The 13,166-nt window shown below is 42.7% G+C and overlaps 1 protein-coding gene across 4 annotated transcripts in view; it reads left to right on the top strand.

Moving 5' to 3' along the window:
• The window catches only part of LOC127429291 (CDK5 regulatory subunit-associated protein 2-like), a 60,789-nt gene that overhangs the window by 34,197 nt on the left and 13,426 nt on the right, over positions 1-13,166 (top strand). For 2 of the 4 annotated variants that reach the window (XM_051678243.1, XM_051678241.1), the window contains exons 26-36: positions 2,600-2,731; positions 2,881-2,990; positions 3,132-3,272; positions 3,805-3,870; positions 4,050-4,228; positions 4,309-4,747; positions 5,246-6,791; positions 6,982-7,083; positions 8,777-9,194; positions 10,912-11,132; positions 11,432-11,489. In XM_051678243.1, the coding sequence (XP_051534203.1) occupies positions 2,600-2,731; positions 2,881-2,990; positions 3,132-3,272; positions 3,805-3,870; positions 4,050-4,228; positions 4,309-4,747; positions 5,246-6,791; positions 6,982-7,083; positions 8,777-9,194; positions 10,912-11,132; positions 11,432-11,489 (3,412 nt within the window). The remainder of the gene's footprint in view (positions 1-2,599; positions 2,732-2,880; positions 2,991-3,131; positions 3,273-3,804; positions 3,871-4,049; positions 4,229-4,308; positions 4,748-5,245; positions 6,792-6,981; positions 7,084-8,776; positions 9,195-10,911; positions 11,133-11,431; positions 11,490-13,166) is intronic. The other 2 variants (XM_051678242.1, XM_051678244.1) reach the window with 2 other exon arrangements.

The following is a 13,166-nucleotide window of genomic DNA, read 5'->3' as shown; positions in this document are numbered from 1 at the left end:
AAACCTAGCGAGAGCGTGCCTACCAAGATGGCATTTTTGGGCACTTTTAGAACGTTCAAGGTTTTGCATTATTCACAAACTCCATCCTTTTCACTGCTTATGTTCATGTCTCTGTCTTTCTGTTTTCCAACCATCTTTTGTTGTCATGTTCTTTCAGTAAAGCATTTATCCTGCCTTTCTTTATGCTGTTTTGACTTTCATTCATGCATGTTTATTTTCAATAAATCTGCTCTTTTCACTGTGTTTTTCTGGTCTGCTTTTTGCTCATCTGTAAAATAATTTATTATTATTCTTTCTAATAAAGTCTTCTTACTGTCAATGTGGCTCTAATGAAGCACTAATAAACTCACCCAACCCCTGCTTTCACACAAACATTCAGAGAGGCTTTTTTCGGAATTACATTTTTCTCAGTATGAAGTATGTACACTGAATACTGGATGAATGCATGTAATACCCGGATGACCTACCACATTTTCCTAAATGTGCAGCATACAACTAGGGCACACTGCATGGAACACTGTATCCCAAAATGCAATATATTCAACTTGACTCTACAATTTCATTGTGGCAAATGAACTGGAAATATTATCAGCCATGATTTTCAACATTATTTTCTTTACTGCCAAAAGATATTTACTTAAAGCTTAATAGTTATAGCAAAATGTACCAATGAAATGTTTAGCATCCTATTTAAAAAAACAAATAAAATAAAAAAATAGGCAGTATTCATTGCACACTGTGCGGTGTTCAGTAAGAAGTAATCTTGTCCATTCTGAATGAGCATCAATATCTACACTGCCTGGCCAAAAAAAAAAAAATCGCCGTTTGGATTTAAATAAGCACATACTTAAGAGCCTATGATTGGATCATTATTGCAGTGATTAATATGTTTCAGCTGGCAACAATTATTTTAACCCTAACTGATGCAGTGTGTAGCTTCTCATTTCTTAAACAACCATTTCGGAAGACGTATCCCGTGGTCATGGAAAAGATGTTACTGTGTTTCACAAGGGGCCAATTATTGGCCTGCATAAAGCAAAGAAAACAACTAAGGAGATTGCTGAAATCACTGGAATTGGGTTAAGAACTGTCCAACGCATATTTAAAAACCGGAAGGATAGTGGTGAACCGTCAGCTTTGCGGAAGAAACGTGGTCAGAAAAAAATCTTGAATGATCGTGATCGGAGATCACTAAAACACTTGAAGTCACATTGTAAAAAAATTGACAGTGGGGGCTTGGGTAGCTCAGTGGTAAAAGACGTTGGCTACCACCCCTGGAGTTTGCTAGTTCGAATCCCAGGGCGTGCTGAGTGACTTCAGCCAGGTCTCCTAACCAAATTGGCCCGGTTGCTATGGAGGGTAGTCACATGGGGTAACCTCCTCGAGGGCGCTATAATGTGGTTCGTTCTCGGTGGGGCGCGTGGTCAGTTGAGCGCGGATGCCGCAGTGGATGGCGTGAAGCCTCCACATGCGCTATGTCTCCGTGGCAACGCGCTCAACAAGCCACGTGATAAGAGGCAACTGGGATTCATCCTCCGCCACCCGGATTGAGGCGAATCACTACGCGACCACGAGGACTTAAAAGCACACTGGGAATTGGGCATTCCAAATTGGGCGAAAAAGGGGAAAAATCCCCCCCAAAAAAATCAACAGTAGAACTCACGGTTATGTTTAATAGTGAAATTAAGAGCATTTCCAATCGCACAATGTGACGAGAACTTACAGGATTGGGACTAAACAGCTGTGTGGCCACAAGAAAGCCACTTGTTAGTGAGGCTAATTGGAAAAAACTATTTCAATTTGCTAGGGACCAGATTGATGTTGACTCAAACCAGCCCGTCTGGCACAAACAATCACCCATGCGATTATCTAATCAGCCAATCGTGTGGCTGCAGTGCATAAAATCATCAGGAGTCAGGAGCTTCAGTTTATTTTCACATCACCCATCAGAATAGGGAAAAATTTGGACCGTGGCATGATTGTTGATGCCAGACGGGCTGGTTTGAGTATTTCTGTAACAGCTGATCTCCTGGGATTTTCACATACAACAGTCTCTAGAATTTACTTTTTTTTGTTTTTACCAAAAACAAAAAACATCCAGTGAGTGGCAGTTCTGCGGATAGAAAAGTCTTGTTGATGAGAGAGGTCAACAGAGAATGGCCAGACTGGTTCGAACTGACAAAGTCTACGGTAACTCAGATAACCACCCTGTACAATTGTGGTGAGAAGAATATAATCTCAGAATGCTATTCTGAGATGCGGGTTGGTGCTGTTTTGGCGGCACGAGGGGGACCTTCACAATATTAGGCAGGTGGTTTTACAGCGAAGTACACCGAAACTCTGAAAGTAGGCATCTTTTGGCCATCTGCTTTGGGTGACTGTTGCAGTTTTGATGCCCTTTCAATCCTCTGCAATTAAAAAAAAAAATGACACATAGCTTTAGAATATTGAACAAAATGAACAAAAAGTGATATGTGGATAATTTTATACAGGTTTTTGAGATGATAAATCTTATTGTTGATATAATCAGCATGTTGAAATGTATTGAATGTGTTTGAAGTGTCACTGACTGTGTCTATGTTTACATGTGTGTGTGCAGGTTCAAACCCTTCAGAGTTAGAGAGCATGCGTGACGCATTGGAGGAAGCCCAGCGCTGGAACGCCTCTCTGCAAGCCCGACTGGGGCAGATTCAAAACCGAGGTGGAGGGGTCGGACAGGCCAACGATTCTGGTACATACATACATAAATCATTTAGCCAGTACTTGATTCAATTAATAAGGTATGTTCGTTTTAGGACTGGTTTAGGAATGATCAGAGTACTTTTTATTACTCATATTTATGCTAATTAATCTAATTTTGAATAATAATTAATCTTCTAGTGGACACACTGAGTTTGATTGGCGAGCAGACGTCCTACATGAGTATATGTGTGGGGGAGGGGCCAGAGGAGGAGCTGCAGCACTTGACTGTGGAGCAACTCAGACTAAAGGTGAGTTACTATTATAGAAAAATTATATTATAGAGAACGGGTGGAATATGGTCATGCATTTTTGGCCTTTTGGAAAAAATTCAATGCTATAAAAGTGTCCCTTTATAGCCCATTTTAAAGTATGTTTACCCTCGCTTTAAGGTCTCAGAGCTACAGGCAATAAATGCCGAACTACAGAAGAGACTGGAACTTATGGAGAAAGGCATTGTGGGTAATGATCCAAGAGACTCTCAGAAAGAGCCAGACCATATCAAACGTTCAACTCCTAGCAAGATATTAAAGGTTATTATTACATCCTCACAGGCACAATCTTTCCAAGTTCTACCTCATAAATGCTATTACTATTGCAAAATATTGTTTGGAATAAGGTGAAATGTTTTCAGACTCCCGTTGTGAAAGGGATCCATTTTTTTCCATTTAACCTGTTGACCTGTGACCTTTAACATCAAGCCTTCCAGTTTTGTGCTTTCACGTTCAGTGTATGATTGACCTCATGTCTGTGGTTGAGTTTCTCTTTTACTAACATTAGTAAGCGGTAGGTTGGACTTTAAGTACAAGTTTCTCTAATTTAAGTTTTCTGCTGAATGAGTATATATGTTTTTGCATGTGTCTGCAGTAGTTGTTTCTCCCTCTAGTTCTCTTTCTCTCTCTTCCATCCCTGCTAACCCCAGTTATCTCCTCTGTCTTTCTGGCTCGTTTCCATAATCACCTGCAGTCGCCCCATCCTACCGTTACTGTGTGCTTTCTTTGTATTCTGTTTCATTATGGCATTTTGTGTTAAGTCATATGTCACCAAAACATCCCATTACTGTAGCAAACGCAGGAAGAGCTGCTGCCTACCGCTAAAGCTGTCATGACACTAACGCCTAAAAACGCAAAGGTAAGGGATAGTCTGTATAATGCACCCTTCTCAACAACCCAAAGCCTGTTGAAAATACTTGAAAAAGCAATGCACAATGAAGCCGATTAGTCAATTTTGTCCTACTGTAATCTTTAACCTTACCTCTGAATTTTACTTTATCATTTATCTGGAAACCTGTTGCATTGTTGATTTCTAAGGAGAGATATGATGATGGAGATCGTTCTCCAAAGGCTTGGGGTGAAAGTCATCAGCCATTACAGACTCAGAGAGAGCAAAGTGCCCCATCAACCATGTCCAGACTAAATGATGAATCCAAAAAAGCAGAACTCCAATCGCTTCTTACAGACTGTGGGGCAGAGTCAGTCTCTCAGCTTAGGTATGTTTAGGATAACTTGGTGATCACAGTGTAGCTTTGATTATACATTCCAGAGTTTTAACAAGTATTGCATTTTGTAGGGTGCAAGTGGCCAAACTTCGCTCAGAAACTTTAGACCTCCGTGGACTCTTGAAGGAAGAAAACACCGCTGAGTCCAAAGAGAATGCAGAGAGTTCTGGAGAAAGTGATAGGGATGGCGACTTACAAGAAACTGTCAAGACACTCCGTTCAGAGGCCAAAGGTTACCGAAAGGTCATCCGACTGCTAAAGGAGCAGCTCCAGCAGAACTTGACATCGGATGCTGGAAGTCGATTTGTCTCGGAGATGATTGTCAGCTCGACAAATGATTTGGAAAGACAACGAGTAGAATGTGAAGACTCACAGAGGCACAATCACACACTGCAGAAAGAGGGCAAGCAAAAAGAAAAGAAAGAAATGGAAGAAAAAGAAGGGAGAAGAAAGCAGGGCCAAAACATTAAACCCAGCAAGCGTCAAAAGCAGCACATGGCCAGACATGCAGTGAGTGTGATGTAATTTGCTAAAACTGCTATATAGAAGGGTGAATTGGTATAGTGGTCTGGTAACTGAAGGTTGCAGGTTGAAGGAAGCAATCCATGGACTAGAATCAGTTTGCCCTTGTGAAAGGTACTTAATGCCAGGTAACTCCAGGGGGATTGTTTCTGAAGTTACATGTACTGGTACTTTCGCTTTGGCAACAGAAGGTATCGGAATCCTTCTTCAAATCTGTGCTGAGCATGCTTAGAAAATGGACAGTCCCCCTGGTGCATCCTGGAGTTAAGTGTCTTGCACAGAGGCATAGTGGTGGTCGCTCATTGCTCGCTCCTTACGGGAATTGTACCAGCAACTTTCTGGTTACCAGCCCTGAACTTGACCCAGTATGCCACTCCACCCCGGTCCACAGTCTAACCTGTTTTCACTGCTTCTCTCAAGTCTTTTCTAAAGTCCAAAATTTATGTGCCATTAAGTTGAGTCCTGTGCTCCTGTGTTTTGTTACAGACGTATGTAAGATCCCGTCTCCCGGTACCAGTGAGGCTTATTAGGAGTTCTGGGCAGAGTTCTGAGGATCTTAGTGAGGTGAATTCACACCATATTCACCCCAGAAATAGAGACCTCACTGGGGAAGAAGAGTCCGACTACAGCACCGACAGCAAGACATCTTTGAGGTTAGCTCAGGATGAACATCTGGAATTAGACCATGTTAAAGACTCCAGGCTTTGTCCAACAATCAGGTCTAAACAGAACACTGACGTCGGACAGAACCCAGACCAGAATCTGGAATCTGAGCTCATTGCGCAGTTAGAGCTGCTAAATCAAGAATGCCAGGAGAAGGAGGAGCTTATCTCTCGCCTTCAGCAACAAGTCCAGGATTGGGAGAAGCTTCAGGCAGAGCTGCAAAAGAAAGACCGACTCAACCGAGAATACCTGGAGGCTCTGCAAGCGGCAGAGTCCACCATAACAAACCTCACCACATGCAGCCTGGACTCTGAGTGTGGTTTAAGTCAAACAGGAGGTGTATCAATGCAGCAACGGTGTGAAGAACTTCAGAAAGCTGTTGAGGAGAAAGACCGACTTAACGCACAGCTTTTAGAGTGTTTGAACACAGCAGAGTCTGCCATCGCATCGCTCCGAGATGTGGACACAACGAGCAGCTACACAGATCGAGCCCATGGGGAGGTTGATCCACAGGTTCTGTGTGAGAGGCTTAAGGAGCTGATTAGACAGGTAAAAACTTCTCAGCAGTGTGAGGACAGTGTAATCCCAGGCAATTCTGACCTGCAACGGCAGGTGGAATCACTGCAGGAGTCGCTGTTGCAGCAGTGCAGACTGAATTCGGAGTTGCAGGAGAAGCTCAGAACTGCAGAAGCGGCTGTTAAAAAGTATTTTGTAACTGTCAACGCCAAGCATAACAGTGCCCCCACAGGTCTGGATGGGAAACACACCCCAGAACCTCAAGAAGGAAAGGTCCCATCATTGCAACAGCAGCAACTGACTAACTGTCTATCTGAGTGCATTAGAGCTGCCGAAGGGGCTGTCCAGTCTCTTGCAGATGTTTGCTCAGGGCAAAACCAGTCTCAAAAGAACTCATCCAGTTTAGAGTTTCAACAATGGCTTGACAGGCTACAATGTGCTCAGCTTGAGAGAGAGTTATTAGAGGACCCAGCCTGTTCTGAGAGACACCAACAAAAGACCAGTACGCCTATTCTGCAAGGCCAAGAGAACCAAGAGAGTTTTAAAACATTACGGCAACAGAATTTACTGGAATCCGTGTCCTCACACCAGAATCTTCATAAGAACCTCTTGATGCTTCTTCAAGTCCAAATGGAGCATGCTCAAAAATTGACCAAATTCGAGGAGGGGGATAAAGATAATATCAGTGGGTGTGGCCAAAGTGGAGGAGGTGGAGAAATGCCTCAAAATGAATGTCTGGAAAGGGATGACCACATTGAGAGATTGCAGAAATTAGAGAAGAAACTGCCGATAGCTCAGTCCGTTATTGCTGGGCACAGTTCAAGCAAGGATGAACAGTCTGATCGGCACAAAGGTGAGAGTAAAGACATATACACACACATTCTTGTAAGGTAGAAGGTACTCCTTAACCACTCTGACAGGGCATAAACACAGAACAGGTTCTTCCATTCAAAAACAGCTAGGTGGAGCATAATGGAATAGTATAAGACATTGTTATGAGTACTGTGTCAGCTCCTATTTTCATTGCTGCCTGTGTGCTCTAGCGCCCCCTGGTGAACGGGATGATAAAGGGGTGCAAGTGGAGGCGCAGGACCTTGGGTATGAAACAAGTGGAAGGAGTGAGAGAGAGGAGGGCAGTAGCACAGGTAGATGGGGGAAAAAACAGAGCATGACTGCTTAAATGATTACCTGGATTCTTTTCGAAAGAATGTCAGGGTTTCTGCATGGAACGGGCTCTTTAAGATTCTGCCTTTTCATTGATAAAAAAATTGCTTTCCAGACTGGTACTAACTGCATGCTGAGACTAATGAAAATGTATTTTAGAGATGGTGGTTTTATATTTTGAATGGTTAACATCGGGTAAATGTGTGTGCTGCTCAGTTTGTTTTAGCATGGTTTGATATGATTTAGATCACTTCATCTGCATGATCAAAACATGTTACTTATCTCTGGTGCACTAAGTCATTTTTGTCCTCTTAAAAAAAGTTTTATTCCTAAAGAAATTAAAAGCACATTTGACAAATAAGTGTAAAATGATGTTCGCTCAAATAAGATAAAGACTTCATCATTTCGTCATATAAGAAAGAAATAGCAAAGAAAAAGTTGTTTTAACGGCCCGATATACTTCCGGAGAAATTCATCTTCATTCAGGGGTAAAAAGAAGCTCTAAACAGCCAAGCAATGGTATACTGTTTGCAAACATTCAGACACCCGCCACACTGCTGTGGTAAGCGTTTAGAAGTACAATTATATATGAGGATGCTACATGTAAACATTAACTAATGTGACATTAAAATGTGATATCAATGACTTTGTGCCTCATTCTATGAGTAGAATTCACATGATGTCAGTAAGTGTTTTAACCACTCGATGATGATTTTAAGTAATATATATTAAGTAGAAAATGTTTAATTTGTCTTGTTTACATTCTGAATTTATGACGCTAATGCGCTAACGCTATATGCGGCCATAATATGCGCTGGTTACACTCTGTTGTGTGGCAGGTGTCTGAAAGTTCACAAACAGTTTTGAGTAGATTTGATTCCTTTTGTAGACTAATTAAATGACAAAAAAGTTGCATGACATGGTCTTGGAAAGTGTTTCTATGTGAATGATCGTACAGATTTAGCTAAATTTGCACCAGCATGCTAATAAATCTACACACGTGTTGTTGTTGACTGATTTTGAATGACTGAACAAAGTAAACAAAAATCAGCTGTCGGCATCAAGGTAGTGGGAGCTTTAGGTCACACTTGCCGATCACTTGGACAAATGGCAATAAGATGTTCAGCTCACGGTAAGAATTTTTCCTAAAAGTTCGCCCAGTCGAGCGGTTATGATCCACTAAAATATATGCAAATACACCTTCTTTTTGGCCAGATTTTGTTCTAAATAACGTCACACCAGTTCGTTCTTCAATTTCATATGATTTATATCGAGGCCTTTATTCTACATGTGAATTGTCTAACCTCATGGTGGCTGCCATGTTGAAATGACACGGCAGACAAGCCAAATACTACTGTTTTTTTCAGTTGCCCCTGAATTAATCAGTTCTGACAAATACACCTATAGTTATTGTATTTCTACCATGACATTAGTAAATTAAAACTTTTTCTTTTTTAATGATGCTGCGTCCAAGCAGATGTATCAGGGTAAAGTCCAGTACCACTGTTTTAACATAAGCAAAAATTATTTAGTGCACATTTAAAAATAATTTTCTTCTTCAAACATGAGCACAGCTGCACTTGACTGACCTCATATTTGTAGTAATATGAATAATATTCAAATTGCTTGTATGAACTTGTAACTTGTTTATGTTGTTGTGTGTGTGTCATTCAGATGTGGACGGTGTTTTGCGGTTGGTTCCTGCTCTGTCTCCTGTCCTCCAGAGGACTCAGGACAGATTCTCTCCTGACACTACAGCATCCAGCCCTTCGTACCCCAGCTCTCCAGGCCTGAGCTCTCCTCGACCCTGCGATTCTAGCGCTGACCCATCTGAACCTAATGCTGACCCTGCCCTGCTCCGCCAGCACCTCCAGCACCTCAGATCACAGGTTGAAGGTCAGCACAGAATCATCCAGCACCTCCAGCGTCAGCTACGAAAGAAGTCTTTGTCATCGGAGCTCTTGAGCGTGACCTCTGACGCTGCATGTGCTGAGGAAGAAGGGGATATGAAGCTGATGAAGTCCCAGCTGAGCGCAGAGCTGGAGAAAGAGAGAACTCTGAACAGAACCAGCCAATCAGGCTCTCCATCTAGGTAATCTTTATTATCATCATCATCCTCTTCGTGTTAATTATCATTTACATTTCTATTCTTATGAAGTAGTGTATGTTACCATCAAAACACTTGGATGTAATTGTAATTCATAAAATGGATAGTTCCATCTCCGTGTTCAAAGCTGTTATAAAATATACGATATTTGCACACCTGGGACCGCACATCAGTTTTATATTATATATTTAAACCAATCAGCCACAACGTTAATACCACCTGCCTAGTATCGTGTAGGTCCACCTTGTGCCGCCAAAATAGCTCTGACCCATTGAGGCATGGACTCCACTAGACCTCTGAAGATGTCCTGTGGTATCTGGCACCAAGACATTAGCAGCAGATACTGTAAGTTGCGAGGTGGGGCCTCCATGGATCGGACTTGTTTGTCCAGCACATACCATAGATGCTCAATCGGATTCAGATCTGGGGAATTTGGAGGCCAAGTCAACACCTTGAACTCTTTGTCATGTTCTTCAACCCATTCCTGGATAATATATGCAGTGTGCATTATCCTGCTGAAAGAGGCCACTGCCATCAGGGAATACCATTACCATGAAGGGGTGTACGTGGTCTGCAATAATCTTTAGGTAGGTGGTACGTGTCTAAGTAACATCCACATGAATGCCAGGACCCAAAGTTTCCCAGCAGAACATTGCATAGAGCATCACACTGCCTACGCTGGCCTGCATCCTGCTGCCATCTGTTCCCCGGGTAAACGACACACACGCACCTTGCCGTCCACATGATCTAAAAGAAAATGTGATTCATCAGACCAGGCCATCTTCTTCTATTGCGCCATGGTCCAGTTCTGATGCTCACGTACCCATTGTAGGTGCTCTCAGCGTTGGACAGGGGTCAGCATGGGCACTCTTGACAGGTCTGCGGCTATGCAGCCCCATACGCAGCTAGCTGTGATGCACTGTGTGTTCTGACACCTTTCTGTCATGGCCGCATTAAGTTTTTCAGCAATTTGTGCTACAGTAGCCCTTCTGTGGGATCGGACCAGACGGGATAACCTTCGCTCCCCACGCGCATCAGTGAGCCTTGGGTGCCCATGACCCTGTCACCGGTTCACCAGATGTCCTTCCTTGGACAACTTTTGGTAGGTACCAACCTCTCCATACCAGGAACACCCCACAAGACACTGTCACTTCTGGGGCTTCATCGTGCCTACACGGGGTTTCCTTGGGCCCAACGGCCAAGTGCCTTTTGCCCACCGATTACCCTTGAAGACCAACTGGGGATTGAGGTGGGGACAATGTCAAAAGAGGAAGTTCGCAGAGTCAGGTCTCGCTTTCCACCAAGCAAAGACCTAAATAATCAAACAAATGGCAGCTTCAGTCTCCACCGTGTTCATTTTGAGGGCTAGCTAGTCTCCAGAGTCTGATACCTCAGCTTGAGCTTCCCTCTTGCTTGTGAAATGGGCGGGGTGTGTGATGTTGGCACCAGGGCGGCGTATTAAGGGTGAGTTTTAGGCCAGCGGTCCCTGTGGGGCTATTGGCCTGCTGGTGGTAATGCAGATAAAATTTTGATCTCAAGGTCCGAGGCTATTGACCCCGGCTGACCGGTTGATAGCCCTGGCTCGCACTGGCCCGATAGTGGAAAAGTGGCTATTATGTCTAACAATACCGTTTTGCATTGGTTAAGTAATGCACGTCTTGTAGCTTATTGCATTTATATCATTCTCTTTCTCTGTCTGCAGAATTGAGTCTCTAGTCCAGTCTCAGGCCCGGGAGTTATGTGAGCTGCGGGAACAGATCCGTGTGTCTCGTGGTTTGGGCATTGAACAGCGTAAACAGCTGCTGGAGCTCAGAGGGGCTCTGGAGGAGTTGCTTCAGCCCAGCGAGATGCACTCTGTTCAGGGCACCCAAATCAAAGAGCAGCTGGACCGCAGCCTTGGCCTGTTGGAGAAACTAGAGCAAGGTAAATATACACATACAGAATCATAGTAGAGACTAGAGAAGAATGTAAGATCTTTTCCACACTAAACCAGTCTTTTTAACGTCAGAATTCGGTTTGTTTAATTGATGGGGAAAGCTGTTTTCACTTGATGGTCTGGGGTACAGTTCATATGTATTTACAGTATATGTGAACCAATGAATATCTCATCACATGGCCTTTGGCAAGCAGCTTGCATTCTTTGCATCTCTTGCAATGCATCTGCAGCGATGTGCGTGTGAGATGTATTTACGTGTGCTCTTTTCCCCTCCATTGTCCTTTAGTTTCATCAGGAGGTGCTCACATGGATAATGAGGGGGCAGAGTCAGAGGTGACACTCAGGTGAGCATAGTTTTTAGCTGCTAATATCTCCCACGCAGCCGCCACAATAATCTGACAAATACTGACCACACTGCTGAGGAATTCACAAGGAAACATAACTGTGATTATGTAATGGAAGAATGAACACTGTGTAAGTGTGCATATTGCGACCTTATGAAAAAACCCCTTGGTGTTTTGACCCACTCTCTCTCATACTTTAAACTAGTCGGGTTTACCCATGTTTTTTGGTGTTGTATTTTGATCTAGGAATTCTGGTTGAAGGTTCAGAGTTTTGTGTGTGACATGGTGGGCACTCGGGTTTCGTTTTGCCCCATACTCTGTGTTTTGGGTGATGGGGCGGTCATCGATGTGGGGAATAGTCACATAGAGAATTGGGTTCTGACCAGTGTGATGATCGTCAGGCAGATTATTTTGAGGGGTTGGAGGTCAGCTGGTGCGCCCCCATTTCGGGAGTGGTGCATGGAGATGGGGAGGGTGGCAGCTTTTGAAGAGATGCATTTGGAAGACGGAGTAACTTGGATATGTTTGTGGGGAAATGGGGCAGTTATTTCATTTTTGGAGGGCTCTCGGGGTGGGGCGTGGAGAGAGTAGTATAGTTTTAATTGAGTATGATATATATATATATATATATATATATATATATTTTTTTTTTTTTGTGTGTGTGTTTGTGTTTGTTTGCTTTTTTTGTATGTGTATTTACTCGTGTGTGACCACGGGGATGTTTGTTGGGGGTGGAGGAGGGGTGGTTGTGGGGTTTAAATGTTGATTGTGTGTGTGTATATATATATATATGTTTTTGCTTTATTATTGTAAGAATTAATAAAAAAAAAAATTACAAATAAAAAATAGGGATTACAAATTGTGAATGATGTTATTCCAATTAATTCGTCACACTCGAAAGTCAAGTGAAACTGAAATTATTATGGCATTAAAAAATATGTAGTATTTAGGTACATATTATTTACTAAACATGTTGCCTGCCATGCAGAGAGAAAATAAAAACTAATGATAAAATATAATTTGTCAAATTAAAAATTTCGAACTATACCTAGAAGGTTCCTTTATAATTAAGAGCATTAGTTGAGTGAGAATTTGTTATATGTAAGAAAATGGACATTGTAACAGAAATGTACCCATGAATTGATATCAAATCGAGATCGGAATCAAATCGAATCAGAGCTTGTGAATCGAAAATCTGTATCAATACCTATTCTTAGTGTGTTTGCTAGTTTGTCAGTGTTTGTTTTCCCGGCTCTCGTTTGTAATGTTGATTGATTAATATTACTACATGCTACCTATGCATACTATGTACATGAGTCTGTCGTACAGATGGACTGTAACCCATGAACCCAGCTGATGTTTGATGTGTGAGTCTGGCTTCTTCCTGACAGTGATTGTGATGGGGTGTGGGAGGAGCTGCAGTACCTGCGCTCTCTGCTAGAGAGCAACAGAGAACAGCAGCAGCTGCAGATGGTTTATTTGAGCAGGCAGAACCAGAATCTTGCCATTAGTACACAGCACTATATTGACCTGTGAGTGCTGCGTGCTGCGTGCAGGGGCCTGTGTGCAGTGCAGTGTGATGATCCCTCAAACGCAAATCTTTCACAGAATCTTTTCATTCAGATGTTTTGAATATTCTCTTTGAGTGACAGCCTTTGCAGCCTGCATCCCAATTCG

Source organism: Myxocyprinus asiaticus, chromosome 38, assembly GCF_019703515.2.
Source record: "Myxocyprinus asiaticus isolate MX2 ecotype Aquarium Trade chromosome 38, UBuf_Myxa_2, whole genome shotgun sequence".
Taxonomy (NCBI): domain Eukaryota; kingdom Metazoa; phylum Chordata; class Actinopteri; order Cypriniformes; family Catostomidae; genus Myxocyprinus; species Myxocyprinus asiaticus.
The sequence above is the reverse complement of the archived record's forward strand: the minus strand, read 5'-3'. Positions and strand labels throughout refer to the sequence as shown.